The 16197-nt window shown below is 32.8% G+C and overlaps 1 protein-coding gene and 1 non-coding gene across 3 annotated transcripts; both read left to right on the forward strand.

Annotated features, from left to right (window-relative positions):
- Positions 1–577: 577 nt before the first annotated feature.
- Positions 578–5696, forward strand: LOC127791451 (wax ester synthase/diacylglycerol acyltransferase 4-like). 2 transcript variants are annotated; one of them, XM_052321338.1, is made up of 5 exons: positions 578–847; positions 940–1518; positions 2586–2954; positions 3079–3216; positions 5329–5696. In XM_052321338.1, exons 1-5 carry the CDS (start codon positions 593–595, stop codon positions 5413–5415), a joined length of 1428 nt encoding a protein of 475 aa, XP_052177298.1. In that variant the 5' UTR covers positions 578–592; the 3' UTR covers positions 5416–5696. The 2 variants fall into 2 exon arrangements, with proteins under 2 accessions (XP_052177298.1, XP_052177297.1); XM_052321337.1 differs by having other exon boundaries at positions 5333–5696.
- A 9822-nt stretch (positions 5697–15518) lies between these two features.
- On the forward strand, positions 15519–15625 carry LOC127792745 (small nucleolar RNA R71). The gene has a single exon (XR_008021213.1). It is a non-coding gene; the product is annotated as a small nucleolar RNA R71 (small nucleolar RNA).
- Positions 15626–16197: the final 572 nt, after the last annotated feature.

Consider the following 16197-nt stretch of genomic DNA (forward strand, 5'->3'; position numbering starts at 1 on the left):
ATTTAGAAATAAGTGACCATCCCATTAGAGTTAGCAGAGAGCAAAACCATGGTTTATGCGAATTAACTAAATCGAACCGACCGAATTTGTTAGTTCAGTTATATTTTTTTCTTGTATCGATTTAATTTGGTTAATTTTTTTCAAAAGTTAGGTTTTTGATTTTTAATTTAGTTTTTTTGTCCAAAATAATTGAAGTAATCGAACCAACATAATTTTAAAATGATGTCATTTTTTTTTTTTTATGTTTCTACCAATTAATTCAATTTAAAATAACGTCAATCTATCGATTAATTTGATTTTCTTTAGTTTTTTGTGTTTCTTAGGTCTAATTGGCTTAATTAGTTCGGTTTATATGATTTTTTTTTTTTTGAAGTATCGATTTATATGGTTGGGACTCGATTTTTTCAATTATCAATTAGTTCAACTTTTCAGATTAATAAGCTCAATTCGATTTTACACACAGAGTGCCCGTTTCGTTGTCCACCAGGAAATTTTTTCTTTTGTAGGGACGTAATTAAGAATGTCTACATTTATTATCATACCAAGAAACCATTCATTTGGCATATACATGTGTTTATAAGTATATATACGTATGGGGAACGTATGGCTGGCCGAGAAGAAGAAGAAGAAGAAGAAGAAGAGATTATTTGGCTTTATTATCTACGACAGAGAGAGATCAATGGAGTCTGAGCCGGTGAGCCCAACGGGGCAGTACTTCAACAGCTCCGTCATGTCCGTCTCCATTTTCGCTGTTCTGGAATTCGAAGCTCCCATTGATGACTCCCAATTTCTCTCTCTTCTCAACAATGTCTTCCTTCCCATCAATCCTCGGTTTTCCTCCATCATGGTTACTCTCTCTCTCTCTCTCTCTGTATATATATATATATGTATGTATGTATATTGTGATGATTTTATATATATTTGATCATGGAAAAGCAGGTTGGCGACAAGAAAGGGACCAAAAAATGGAAGAGGGTTGAAGTGAAGCTGGAAGACCACCTCAAGGTGGCCCATTTTCCCTCCGGCATGTCCCCAGAATTCTACGACAGCTGCTTCGACGACTATTTGTCGACCATAGCTCTGGAACAATTTCCATCTAGCCGGCCATTATGGGAGCTTCATGTCGTCAAGTACGCCACCAGCAACGCCGCCGGGAACTTGGTGTTCAAGCTTCACCATTCGCTCGGCGATGGCTATTCTCTGATGGGGGCTCTTCTTTCCTGTTTGCAGAGAGCTGACGATCCTTCTCTTCCATTAACTTTTCCTTCGCTTCAATCGAATTCGAAGGAAAAAGGTGGGAAGAGCATAAGCGTCCTCAAGTCAGTGCCTCGAGTTTTATCTGGGCTTGCGAATACTGTGCTGGATTTGGGGCTTGGTTTCCTCAAGAGTAACTTTGTTGAAGATGACCGGACGGCGATCCGATCAGGAGAAGATGGAGTTGGGTCCCGACCGATCACAATAACCACTTTGACGTTTTCTCTTGATCAGATCAAACAAATCAAAGCCAAGCTCGGAGTAGTAAGCACTGATGCTGTGTTACTCATATTATGCCCTATAAAATATATATTTTTCTATATAAATATGTTATGTTGAATAATGGGTGAAGGTAATACTTATTTTAATTATAAGTTAATTAATTTAAAAAAAGAATAAGAAGTCACACTATTTTATTTTTTATACCTTTTATAGCATTACCCAACAATATTATACAAAGAAATTTTTTGTACATAGAAATGCCAAAGTTGAAAAGGGAGAGTCGAGGTGAAGAAGAAAATAATCGGTGTAATATTTAACTTTAAAATTTGTATTGTTCAAGTAATGAAAGGTAGATTAATAAATAATTAAATTTCTATAATCAAATAATTTATATGAACAAAACTTTGAAAAATATATATCTATATATACATAAAAATATAAATATTGAGAATATAATAATAAGTAATAAAGATAGTTAAAAATTAAAAATTCATCAAGTTGTCTACATCCAATGCCATTAAAGCTTGTTACTGTGCTGTAAAATTGTTTTATAAAATCAAAACAAATTAAGATAGAGTTATAACTAGGTTATATTTGACTATAAAAATAATTAGAATATTAAATTATTGGCAAAAAAACATATTTTAATGTCTGTGCCTTGTATTTTTTTTTTTTTATTTAGACAGTTGAACTTTTTGTTATTTATAAGACACTCATGCACTTGTAATTTTGAATTAATTGCATTTTTAAACTTTTTTTTTTTGTTTTAATTATATTTCTAAATTCATTATTCTTAATAAATTTGTTAAAGTGTACAATTGAGCAGAAATTATATAGTTTAGCGATATAATTGAAATAACAAAAAATTTAAGAGTGCAATTAACTCGAAATTACATAATTCAGATGTGTGATTAAAAGAACAAAAAATTTGAACATCGAAATGAAAAAAAGTATAAAAAATCGTGTAAGTACCGACTAAAATATATACTTGACTTTAAATTGTTTTATTAAACACATATGATTTTAATTAATAGTATTATCAGAAATATTAACGTTATATAATTTCCTCGAAGATTTTAATCTGGGGAAAATGTTGAATGATTTTGCAGACAATAAACGATGTGTTGGTGGGAACAGTGTTCTTGGGAACTCGACTGTACATGCGAGCAGAAAGGCAAGAAGAGGGGAGTGCAGCTTCCACCGCGCTGGTGGTGCTGAACACCAGGGCCTTGGGTGGCGGCGACAAATACAAAACGGTGAGCGAGATGGTGAGCCCGAAAGTGGAGATGCGATGGGGTAATCACTTCTCTTTCCTGAATGTCCCCATACCAAAGCTGACTCCCGCCGAGACCGAGTCATCCAGCCCCATAAGCTTTGTCATGAAAGCTCATCGCATTATCAAGACGAAGAAGAACTCGGCCGCTGCTTTCCTTACTGGTTTGCTATTGGAGAAGATGCGACAACTTAGAGGCTCCGAGGTATGTGTATGTGTATGTGTCGCCTTTATTTTAGTAAAACAGTAAAATCATTTACTAATATATATATATATATATATATACATGTTGTTGTTTAGTATGGATTCACGTATCAATTGGATTGCAGGCAACAGCTCGATATATTCACAAGACAGTTAAGAACTCAAGCATGGTGATATCAAATTTGATTGGCCCAATGGAGGAGATTGCGCTCGCTAACCAGCCTATTAGAGGATTATATTTTGCTTTGGTCGGCGGTCCAGAGGTAACACAACTTTGCTAATTACTCACTTCAACTTATCAACTCTTGTTACAATATTTATCTTTATGTTTAATCATAAAGATCATAAATATTGATTTTATAGTCAAGTTTCTTATAAACAATAATATATGGGGCGATTAGGTGGGCCGATCCAATCGCCCCATATACCATCATCCAACCAAAAAAGGCAACAATATCAGGCCGGCCAGCTTGAGTTGTTGCTTCTTCTTCTTCTTCTTCTTCATTTTCTTCTTTCTTTTTATATTAATTTTAGAATAAATTACAAAAAATACTAAAATTTGACTTTATTTTAGAATTTTTCAATAATATATCAAACTCTATATTTAGTTTGAATTTTTAACTTCTCCAATAATATATGGAACTTTGATCTTTGTTTTAATTTTATAATAGATAAATTGTCTACACAGAGACATCTTGTGATTTAAAAATATCTATTCTATTTTTACTTAGACTCCCATCCATTACTAACGACGTTAATTCAACTCTAATTAAGTCAATTAATAAATATTTATATAGAAATATATTCTTAATTATAAAAATATATTGTACATATAAAAATATAACTCTAAACTAATAAATATATCAATTTATACATATATATATCCATTAAATATATTTTAGTTAAATTATATATCATTCAGTAGCCGACAATATTTCCTAGCTTCACCCTATATTTTTATTTCTACACACATATATATACATATTTTTTAAAATATAAAGGTATATAATGATAAAAATATGGTGTACGTGTACAATATACAATTTAACTAAAACATATTTTATATCCATATATATACATAAATATATATTTTTAGTGCATTGTTATTTTTTATAATTAAAACTATATTTATACAATTAATATATTAATTAATTCATTAATTAGAGTTTAATCATCGTCGTTAATAATGGAAGAAGTAGCCATGCAAAACAAATAATTTATAGAAATCTTTAAAGATGTTTTCAAATCATAAAGAGTGTTTGTATAAATAGCTCAAACTATATGCGTTTTGGTCCAATTAACACAAACTTTGATATTATTGAAAAAAAAATTCAATCTCATTATAAAATTAAAATCAAACACATAGTTAGGTACGTATGTTGTAACATCTCACATCGAGCGATAGGAAAGACCGGAACAATTTACTATGCGAACTTCCCAAGAGATCACCCATTATTGCATTTCCCTAGCTCAATCACGCTTAACCCGTGAGTTATTTGTCTATATTCAGCTCAAAAGGTATCCAACTAGTATTATTTCATTCCTTACTTATCCTCGATATATACTATCATTCTCTGAGCTCTTGGGGTATTATATTCTCTTCCTTTAAGCACATGACGTCCTCATCATGAGACTTTACAACTGGTCCCAAATCTTCTTCTCTTGGGGGGCTGTCTAGAAGCCTCCCAGAAGTTGCTTTTTGTATAAGCCCCGACTCCACTCTCCGTCCTCATCGGACCGTTTTCACTAAAGATCGGCTCAGATACCATTTGTAACATCCAGCATCGAGCGATAGGAAAGATTGGAACAACTTACACTAATGAGTCTACGTGAATTTCTTAGGGAGTCACCCATCTTTGAACTTCCTTAGCTCAAGTACGCTTAACCCGGGAGTTCTTTACCTACATTCAGCCCTAAAGGTATTCAACTGGTGTTATTTTATTCCTTACTTATCTTTGATATATATTACCCTTCTCTGGACTCTTAGAGTATTACATAAATATACTACGTAAAAAATTAAAAATTAGTTATAAAATTAAAACATAACCAAAAATTTGGTGATAGAAGTTAAAGTAATTATATATAAAATATATATATATATATATGATGCATTCATTTAAAAAAAATTGACAAGTCAAACTAAGATAGTAAAGTTAAAGATGTATCGTTTTCATTTGATTGTTCAATGAATAAGAAGACTTTAGTTAGAACGATGATATCACGACACCTGTTATTATTTAGAAAGTTGAGAAGTGATATTGCTTTTAATTATTTTAGGAATAAGTAACTCTAATACAATATACTTAGTAATATTCTAGTGCTTATATATATATATATATATATATATATTAGGAATACTAATTTGATGTTTGTAGCTAGGTTGTTGGAATAACAATGATGAGTTATGTTGGAAAGCTAAGGGTGGCCATCCGCATGGAGAAGGGCTTCGTGGATCCCCATAAATTCAGGTCTTGCATTGATAATGCCTTCCACATGATACTTGAAGCTGCCAACTAATTCCTTCATATATATATATATATATATATGTGTGTGTGTGTGTGTATAGATATAGTTGATTTCCTTCACCCTTGATTCCAACTTCTTCTGATCTTTGCTGCAGTTTGGATCCTTAATTTAGGTCATGCCCCTCTCCTATTTTAAGACGCTTTGTATTTTTAATATTTTTCGTTATTTGTAATTATTGTCTATCTCGGATGTATGATGTTTCTTTTCATTGTCTTTCTACTTTGGAAAGAAGGATTTTCTTTTTTTTTTTTTTTTAGTTAGGAAATGAATTGCAATCAAAACGAACAGAGCCAAACCCCCTGGACAAATACATTGGATGTGTATGTAGACCAAAACATAATAAAATAAACTCAATGAGAGACCTCGAGGGAAGCACATATGTAGACCCTAAGGGAAAAAGACTTGGGGTAAAATGATCCACCCAATGAATATACATTGACTCAATCACAAGGCCGACGAAAAATAAGTTCACAAGTTAAAGATAAAATGTAAGCATCAAAATAAAGGAAAAAGCCCCCAAAAACCCTCCCAAGAGAAGGGTTTCCAAGATACTTGTTCGACAAACTCCCAGCAAAAATAAGGTCTCTTATGAAAAGGGTCTCCAGGGGACTTTAAGATCTCCCAAATGAGTCTCCCACTGGGTGTTTCTAGAACCAAAAGCACAAACAAGACAACTCTAAAAATTTCCTTCAAAATCTCACAAAGAATAAAGTTTATCCACAAGAGTTCAAATCCTAGTCGATTTCAAAATGCTGGAGATGTTTATCACAAACCTCCAAACCCCTATAAGTAGATAAGCTCATATTTAGAAAAAGTACTCCTTTAATACTGATTCAAGAGCTCTACCTGCCTAAGCCCTCTAATTGCCTTCTTTTTTGCAAAGTCTCAACAGCTAAAAGACAATTCCTCGACAAATTAATCCATTGTTGTATTTAAGTAATAACAATTGACATTATCTATGGGAATTCGATAAAAAAATCCAAAAAACTAAAAATGGTATCATGTAAGATCTCAAGTTGTTAGAAATATGAAAGTATTACAAGCAAAAGATTGAAATACTAACAAGTTATATTTATCTTTCAATATATGATGTTTTTACCCTATTGTAATTTTTTTTTTTTTTTGGTGTATTTTGTTTTTCAATGCAATGAATGCATGGAAAGGACCAAAAGCTTAGCGAACAAGCAAGTCTAACATCAAAAGTAAAAAATGCACAAGAACAACCTAGGGTTTGCCAAGAAGGATAAAAGGATGGATGAACCTAGAATCAAAAGCACATAATGCATAAGATTGGATTAAAACTGAAAATGCAAGAACATGCATGAGAATGATATAGGGTTCATCACCCTCAAATATCTAGAATTATAAAAGTAAAAAAATTACAAAAATGAGAGAAGAAAAACCTAGCATCATAAGTGCAAAATGCATGAGACTAGCAAGTTGAAAGCTTGAGAATGATTTGGGACAACCCAAAATCAAAAACAATAAATGCATGAGAATGATCTAGGAATTTCATCCAAAAAACTGAAAATGTAAAAGCTTGAGAACAGTCCAAAATCAAAAATGCAAATGTGTGAGAATGGTTTAAAATCAAAAAACACAAAAGCATGAGAACAATATAAAAATTGAAGCACAAAAGTGTAAGAACGGTATAAAAATTGAAGGGCAAAAGTGTAAGAACGATTCAAAAATTGAATTAAATTAGTTTGAGAACAAGCTACGATGACAAAAATATATTAAGACATCCAAGGGTCTCTTGTGTTGACGAACCATAGACTTTTACTTAACGCACGTGAATGAATTCAAAGATTTGTCACTACAAGAAAAATATTTTTTAGCGACGAAATTTAGTGACGGAATTATTTCGTCGCTAATTAGCGATGTATAGTAACGAAATTCCCGTCGCTAATATTTTTAAATATTTTTTTTAATTTACCAATGAAAAATCCATCACTAAATTTAGCGATGGAAATCCTATAGCTAAAAAATAAAAAAAAATTAAATAAAAATTTAGCGACAGGTTAACCTCGTCGCTAAAAATTAAATAAAAACTTAAAATTTAGCAACGAGGTCACCTGTCGTTAAAAAATAAAAAAATCAAAAAAAAAAATAATTAAAATTTAGCGATAGGGTCAACTACGTCGCTAAAAAATAAAAAAAATAAAATAAAAAATTAAAATTTAGCAACAGGGCCACCATGTCGCTAAAAAATAAAAAAAAATTAAAATTTAGCGACGGGGCCACTCCAGTCACTAAAAAATAAAATAAAATAAACAAAAAATTAAAATTTAACGTATCTCGTAGCTAAAAAATAAAATAAATAAATAAATAATTAAAATTTAGCGACAAGGTCACTCCATCGCTAAAAAATAAAAAACAATTAAACAAAGAATTAAAATTTAACGACGGTCAACCCCGTCACTAAAAACTAAAAAAAATTAAAAATTTTACATTTAAACATATTATAATAATTTTTACTAACATTAATATTAGTAAAAATTAAACTAATAATTTTTTAAACATATTACAAATTAAAATCAAAATAAGAACATAATTTTTCACTGCTAATATAATAATCAATAAACTTTTATTTGAATTAATAATGAAATAAAATTAAAATTAATGTTCATTTCCCTTTACTAACATTAATATTAAAATTAATATCATTAAATAAGTTTGAAAAATTTTGGTATATAAATATAATTCTGAAATATTTGAAAGAGAATACTATAAATATATTTTATACACACATCAATAAACAAGGAGGCTTCCAGATCAGCTGGCTCACGCGCGGAACTTGATCATAAAAAGTTGGGGATTCAAATCCGGTAGAGAGCTTGAGATAATAGATGGGAGTACCCAGCCCTGCCATGTGGCGAGCAGAGGAGTGGCCACGTGGCGCATATGAGGGGAAGACGAGCTCGGCGCACGTTGAATTTAGTGACGGAATTAGCGACGTATTCCGTCACTGAATTTAGTAACGGGGTTGTACTCATCGCTAATCAGCAACGGGAGTTATACCCGTCGCTAATCAATGACAGGGGATATACCTATCACTGATTTTGTTGCTAAAAAAATCCAATCGCTAACCCCGTTGCTAAATTTCAGTGATACCCTTTTTAGCGACAGAAAGGTGCTTGTCACTAAATCCGCCGCTAAAAAATTTAGTGACGGATTTTGATGTTTTAATGACAGAACGTTGATTTTTTGTAGTGTGTTAGAGACATCTAGGGGTCACTTAAGTGTATATTGAACCAATGGGTTATAAGACCAAGGACTCGCCTTAGATGCACACAGTTATCTAGCAAAAAACTGGCAGTAATGGCTATTTTTCCTTCCCAGAAGCCTGCCAGGAGTATCTCTTTGTTCAGGCCCTCGCACCCTGGCACCATTCCCCACCCTCATCGGACTATCTTCTCCAAAGATCAGGTCTTTCCATGCAACCCAACTCTATCCTCGAGGCATATGCAAAAACGACTCATCTCATGATTCCATTAGCACTGCCACACTAGATACTGAGGTTAATCTGCCCCTTGAGCCTCACACGCTCATACCGCAATTGCATACCAAAACTTAACGGATCACTATTCCCTTGTAGCGTTTCCAACACCACTCATACTTGCATTCTCAAGTCTTTCCTCGACTAAAGAGTGCATTCGTATGCTGTCAAATGAAGACTACTTCAAATCTAACCAATAGATTCTCCTTACGAATATCTTTATATTCCTAAAACGACCATCCGTCTTTGGCCTCTCATTTGACCTAATCCCTTGGATCATTAATCTACACACCTCACTTTTAGAGTCACTAATTTATCCTTACATTCGAATCTCGATGATTCATATCATCGGTTCCTAATCCTAATCATGACAACTAGGTTATGTCACATCAGACTAACCATTCACAACCCGATCATTCTTGGTAACTATCAGTTACCCCATCATTTAGCATACAGATTTCGACTAATGATCTTAAATCAACAGTTTCTAAATCTCATGGATCCCTAATCAAGGTTACTAAATCAACCTTACACTCGAACCATACTATCGAATCCTAACTTCCATAACTAGGTCATTTCGACCAATTGTTTTATCACTAACAAGGTTAGCATTTTCAAATCAATATTCTTTAAGACCTCAACCGATTATTCCTGAATCTCCAAGTAGGGATTTCATTTTACGAATCATCGGTTTCCTTCCCCCCCCTCCCAAGTCTCCACTTGGGGTTTCTATTTAATTCGCTCTGATACCAATTGTAACATTCCGCATCAAACGATAGGAAGGACCGAATCAACTTAGATGGGTCTAACAAATAATATAATAGTAAGTAAGAATATTGTTCCCATGAGGAAAGATTTCAAATACCAAATTTTTAAACTTTCTTTATTATTTAGACAATAAAGAAAATTTCAAGTTTAATAAAGATTAGAAGAAAAAGAGTAAATTAATTAATTAAATTAATAAAATAAAATTGATTTGGAATGGAACTTGAATCAAATAAATCAGTGAATTTTAATAATTAAGGCACATATATGAACCTAGCTATGAAATGCAAATCATATATTTTTATGTGAATGAATTGGTAAATTGAGTATGTGACAGTGAAATCTCCTAACACATTCGTTACACTATTTCTAGGTTATAACGAGTCTATTATCATTTAATAACTTCCTATATTTCTATGAAAGTTTAACTAAATAAAAACACATTATAATTTATGAAATTCCTAGTATATCCCTAAAAGTCGCACAAAAAAATCGAATTCTATTTCTAGTCGGTTTTACTTTATGGTGTATGATACCTACGATGCAATCCCCAAACTATCTCATTTCGATTTCAAGATTAGACATCAAATCATGTAAATAGTAGCCAATTATTTACAAGCATTCAATTCAATACCACACAACTCAACATAATCTAATTTATTCAATCACATAAAATTATAAAAAATGCATCATCATAGTTTCGGCCAATACATGGCCTTAATTCAACAAATTAGTTCATGATAGAATTAATTAAAATTCAAAATAATAGTGAAAAACATTAAGGGAATAAATTAAAAAGAAAAGAAAAACAGAGATTCCCTTGGATCCACTACCCGCGCACGCCTGCGCGTGTTGCATGCGCTGCTGCAAGCTTCCCAAATCGTTCCTGCCTTCAGTTTCGCCGCAACCACCAATTTCTTAAACTTTCTGCTTCAAGTCCACTGCCTTGCGCCGCCCAAGTCCTTTGCCAAATCCCAAACCTTTCTGTTATTATTATTATATTATATATATATATATATGTATGGCATGGAGTTCCAATTGCATTGCAATTGGACTCCATTTATTATATTAATATATTATTATATACATACACACAAACACCACCACTAGGGATGGCAATTGTAACCGAAATCATGGAAAATCGAACCGAAATCGAACCGGTCAACGCTGTTAAAAACTGTTTGACTGGGTAATGGTTTGGTTCGGGAAAAAATCGAACACTGTTTCAATGAGTATGGTTTGGTTATGGTTTTCACTAAAATCGAACCAAAACCCGAACCGAACCGAATAGTGGGTAACCGAACCGAATCGAATATATATAATATGTTATATATATAATATAATATGTATAATATGTATATATAATATATATTATATACAATCCCGTCCACCTGAGCCCAGCCCACCTGAGGCTAGCCCACCCCAGCCCAATTGCCTTGCTTGCAAACCCTTCTCCCCTTTTCTTCTCTTTCCTCTCTCAACCTCGCTCTCACTTTCTCTCACCCTCGTTGCCTCTAGCTCGTCCGCCCACCCCCGCCTTTGCTCTCTGCATGTCTCTTGCTCTCGCTCGCCCTCGCTGGATCTCTCTTGCTCTCGCTAGGGCTCGGCCCCTGCTCTCACTTTCCCTCAATCTCTCTCACCATTTCTGCCTCATTTCTCCTGCTCCTCTGCACGAGCTCGCCAATTGCCCTCGCTCTCTGCATCTCTCTTGCTCTCACTCGCCCTCGCTAGATCTCTCTTGTTCTCGCTAGGGCTCGGCCCCTCTTGCTCTCGCTCGCCCTCGATCTCTCTCACCCTCGCTGCCTCTTGTTCTCTGCCTCATCTCTCTTCACATTAATTTATTTTTTATATTTATAATTTTGTTAGATGGAGTTGCCTCATTCATTTCAGATGGATATGCATTAATTTACAAAGAATATATTAATGTTGTTGATGAAGGTATTAACTTTTGTAGCTAATTTTTTTTAGCTTAAATTATAATTTAATTATGCACATATTAATTTATTGATCTTAACAATTGTAGGTTTGGAAATGTGATTATATATCCAATAAGTTTTGTAACTTTATGCAAGAATAAGGTAACTTTATTAGAATTTATCTTTATTTGTTGTGAAATTATCAAAAAAAATTATGAATGCTATTTGTCTTTGTTTGTTGATATGGATTAAACTAAAAAACCATGGTTAAACCAAAATCGAACCAAAATCGAATGGTTTGGTTATGGTTTTAAATTTTTAAAACCAAATGGGTAATGGTTTGATTTTGGTTTTAGTAATTTAAGTTTGATTTGATTATAATTTTGGTAAAAACCGAAACCAAACCGAACCATTGCCAACCCTAACCACCACAGACGCGCACACACACATATATATAATATATATTATATATAAATAATATAATAGATAATATAATATTTAATATATTACTAATTATATTATAATGTTAATTATTTATAATGTTTATTTTTATTTAAATTGTAATATTAATTTTAAAATATTTTTTTATTTTTTTATTTTTAATTTTTTTAACTCAAACACCAAATAGTATTTTTGTAAAATAACAAAAAATATTAAAAAATTACTATATATAAAATAAACTCAAAATACTAGACAATTATAGATAAAACATATATAAAATACTTAAAATATTACTCAATTATGATTAATAAATGTGAATAAATTCTCATATCAAATACTCCCAAACTTGAATTATTGCTTGTCCTCAAGTAAAGAAAATAAATTCTATACTCAAACACAAAACTTATGGTTGGAATCATTCATCACATTCAAATCATTTATTATGCTCACATTTAAATCATCAATTCAAAATATAACAATAACAAATAAAGGAAACTAAGCATACTTACATTCCCAGTTCAAGAATCCATACAAAATTATAAACTCAATTATGCTTTGTCATGTAATTCGCATGATCGAATAGTGCAACAACTATTCTTGTAACCATCCCTTCTCACTACTACAAACAAAGGTAGCAAAGTAGGGTTCCTTTTTTTCTCTTCTTTCTTTTTTTTTCTTTTTTTTCTAATTGAACAAGTGCATTTTATGTTCCATCTCGTTTTTTTCTTTTCTTTTTCTTTTTTTTTAACTGAACGAGTGCATTTTATGCTCCATCTCGCTCAACATTATTCACCCTATTTACTTAAACCCTGTTTAGGCCTAGCTCAAAAGGAATAATCACAAGAAAAGTATTGTATTTATTTTTCATACATAGTCACACAACTTCACAAAGAACATGTACTTCAATGATCTTAGAACCCAAGTATACTTAATCTTGCTTTATAAGATATTGCTCATTCCAAATCAAAGATTCAATGTTAAACACAATAAAGAACCCAAATGCAAATCATGATTCCAAATAACAAGTTCTGCTTATTTTATCTTTCTCAAAATTTTCTAGTTTAGGGGTTGGCCAAATATACACCTGATATAAGTTTCGCAAAAAAAAAAAAAATCTATATCAAAACACTTAAGCAAAACAAATAGCATGTATTAACAATTAATAATTTCACCCTCCCCCCCCCCCCCCCAAACTTATTTAACACATTGTCCTCAATGTGAAAGACAAAGAAGAACTATAATGAAAAATGAATACTCCCCTGACACATAATTGAACATTACGAATACCCATGCCAGTCCAAACTGAATCAGCTTTATTTTCCTTTCTTTTGAACTTACACAACATCACAAGTATGGGTTATTGGTCATATTTATTCAACAAAACTAAAATGAAATAAAAAAAAAAAGAAGGAAAAAGAGCTTGGGTTGCCTCCCAAGAAGCGCTTGTTTATAGTCATTAACTTAACTAAGTTTCTATCTTCACGGAGGCTTAAATCCTTCTTCTGTCAAAATTTTGTGTATGCCAATTGATTGGCTTATTTTTTGAATGTTAGCAACTTTCCATCCAATCCCCTTATTTTAGTTTCTAAGCACCCTTATCAATTTTTCCTTTTCATGACCTAGTGGCTTGACTTTTGAAGAAGAATATGACACATCCAAAGGAAACAATTTGTCTCTTTTAAATGGACAACCTTTTTGTTTTTTTTCCAAATAGCTCATGACCACAACCTTGTTCTTGGCATTTAAAATTTTTTCCTACTCATCAAAAGAGTTAACAATGCAATTTTCTATAAGCTCATTTAATCTCTTTACTAAATCATCAATGTCATCTATCCTTAAGACTTCTTTTTCATTGTCATTAAAATGTTTCATTGCCTTAAACACATTGAAAATAACTATCTCGTCATAAATTCTAAGGCTAAGTGTTCCTTGCTGGACATCAATCAAAGCTCTCCCTGTGGCTAGAAAATGTCTCCCTAAAATTATGAACATATCATAATCTTTTTCCATGTCCAGAACAATAAAGTCAACAGGAAAAATAAATTTATCTACTTTTACCAAAACATCTTCCACTACTCCCCTTGGATATTTGATACTTCTATCAACCAATTGAAGAGAAATAGTGATGGGTGTTGGTTCTTTTAGTCCAAGCTTCCTGAAAACAAAAAAGGGCATCAAATTAATACTTGCACCAAGGTTACATAAAACTTTATCAAAATTAATTTCACCAATAGTGCAAGGAATAGAAAAGCTCCCTAGATCCTTGCGTTTTGGAGGCAATTTGTTTTGAATCATAGCTCCGTATTCTTCAGTCAAGGCAATGGTCTTATAATCCTCTAGCTTCCTTTTGTTTGACATAATTTCTTTCAAAAATTTTGCATAAGCAAGAATCTGCGCCAAAGTATCTACAAATGGAATGTTAATGTGCAATTGTTTAAAAGCTTCAAGAAATTTTTCAAACTATTTGTCAACCTTATTTTGTTTAAGCCTTTGAGGAAAATAGATAGGAGGAACATAAGGTTTAACAAGTGGTGTTAGCGATGGTATCTCGTTCTGCTCATTCTTATCACTAATCTCAATATTATTCTTTTTATCAGCATCACCTGTAACATGTTTACTACTTACCTCACAAAGTTGCTTACCACTTCTCAATGTCACTGCCTTGACTTCCTCTCTTGGATTCACCTCAGTTTTGCTAGGCAACTTACCTTGATCTCTCGAATTTATGGCATTTGAGATCTGCCCCAATTGAACCTCCAAATTTCTGTTGAAACTGGCCATCTGGTCTACTTTTGCCTCTAGCTTTTCAAATCTATTTGCAGTGGTATTAACTAACTTTTCAATTGCCAACTCCTAAGACGGCTTGCTTTCTGGTTGCTGCTGCATCACTCATTAAGATCTCGATTGAAAACCAGGAGGATTGCTAGGTCTAGAATTGCTACTGCCGCCCTGATCCTTCTAGGAAAAATTGGAGTGATTTCTCCAACCTGCATTATAGTTGTTAGAATATGGGTTATTTTCTTAGTTCTACATGTTATAATTCAAAATATACTGAGCTTGCTCAACCTGCATACAATCAAAGCCTAAGTGAGAATTCTCATGCCAATCACAATTATTGGCAGAATTGAAATTAAAATAAACAGCATTGACATTCCCCAACTTACCAAACATTTTTACAAGATTGTCTACCTTGGCGTTTAACATATCGATGCCATCAACTTCATACATACCTGAGGCTTTTTTAGGCATACCTTTCTCAGTATACCATTGATAATTCTTAGAAGTCATTTCTTTAAGTAGCTCATATGCATCCTCTGTAGACTTATCCATTAGTGCACCCTTTGCGACAACATCTATAGTGATTCTAACTGAATGAGATAGACCATTATAGAATGTCTGCACAATCAACCAGTCAGGCAGACCATGGTGTGGACACCGTCTTTGCAATTCCTTAAACCTTTCCCACGCATCATTCAAAGATTCACCATCAAATTGAACAAAACTAGTAATATCATTCCTGAGTTTAGCCGTCTTACTTGGTGGAAAACACTTACTCAAGAATTCTTGTGATACGGTTGCCCATGTGATAAATGAATTTGGAGCTTTGGAATTTAACCACACCTTAGCTTTATCTCTCAACGAAAAAGGAAACAGCCTTAGTCTGATTGCATCCTCACTAATGCCGTTCATTTTGATGGTGTCGCATATCTCTAAAAAGTTTGCTAAATGTGCATTAGGATTTTCAGTTGGATTTCCACCAAATTACCCCTGCTGAACCATCTGAATGAGTCCTGGTTTGATCTCAAAGTTATTGGCATTGATAGTTGGTCTCAGTATGTTGGCTTGAGCTCCAATTGGGTTTGGCATGGGATAATCATGTAGCAATCTCTGATTCTGATTCTGATTCTGGTTCTGGTTCTAGTTCTGGTTTTCTGCCATGAATAGTACTTGTCGTGTTCATCTCGTCCCTTTCTTTATTACTCAACAGGTTCTTTCTATCTCTAGATCAAATGGCTGAATTTCTCTACGATTTCTTGGCATGCACAACTCAGCCTACAATGTAAAACAAGACAACGTAAGATAGGCAAAAAATGAAA

Source organism: Diospyros lotus, chromosome 15 (assembly GCF_014633365.1).
Source record: "Diospyros lotus cultivar Yz01 chromosome 15, ASM1463336v1, whole genome shotgun sequence".
NCBI classification, from domain to species: domain Eukaryota; kingdom Viridiplantae; phylum Streptophyta; class Magnoliopsida; order Ericales; family Ebenaceae; genus Diospyros; species Diospyros lotus.

What these genes read in the sequence shown, in the direction of transcription:
- LOC127791451 (XM_052321337.1), top strand. Translation starts at nt 593, where the DNA reads ATGGGGAACGTATGGCTGGCCGAGAAGAAGAAGAAGAAGAAGAAGAAG. An exon ending in CTCGGTTTTCCTCCATCATG is followed by an intron (nt 848 to 939) that starts GTTACTCTCTCT and finishes ATGGAAAAGCAG; the next exon opens with GTTGGCGACAAGAAAGGGAC. An exon ending in TCAAAGCCAAGCTCGGAGTA is followed by an intron (nt 1,519 to 2,585) that starts GTAAGCACTGAT and finishes ATGATTTTGCAG; the next exon opens with ACAATAAACGATGTGTTGGT.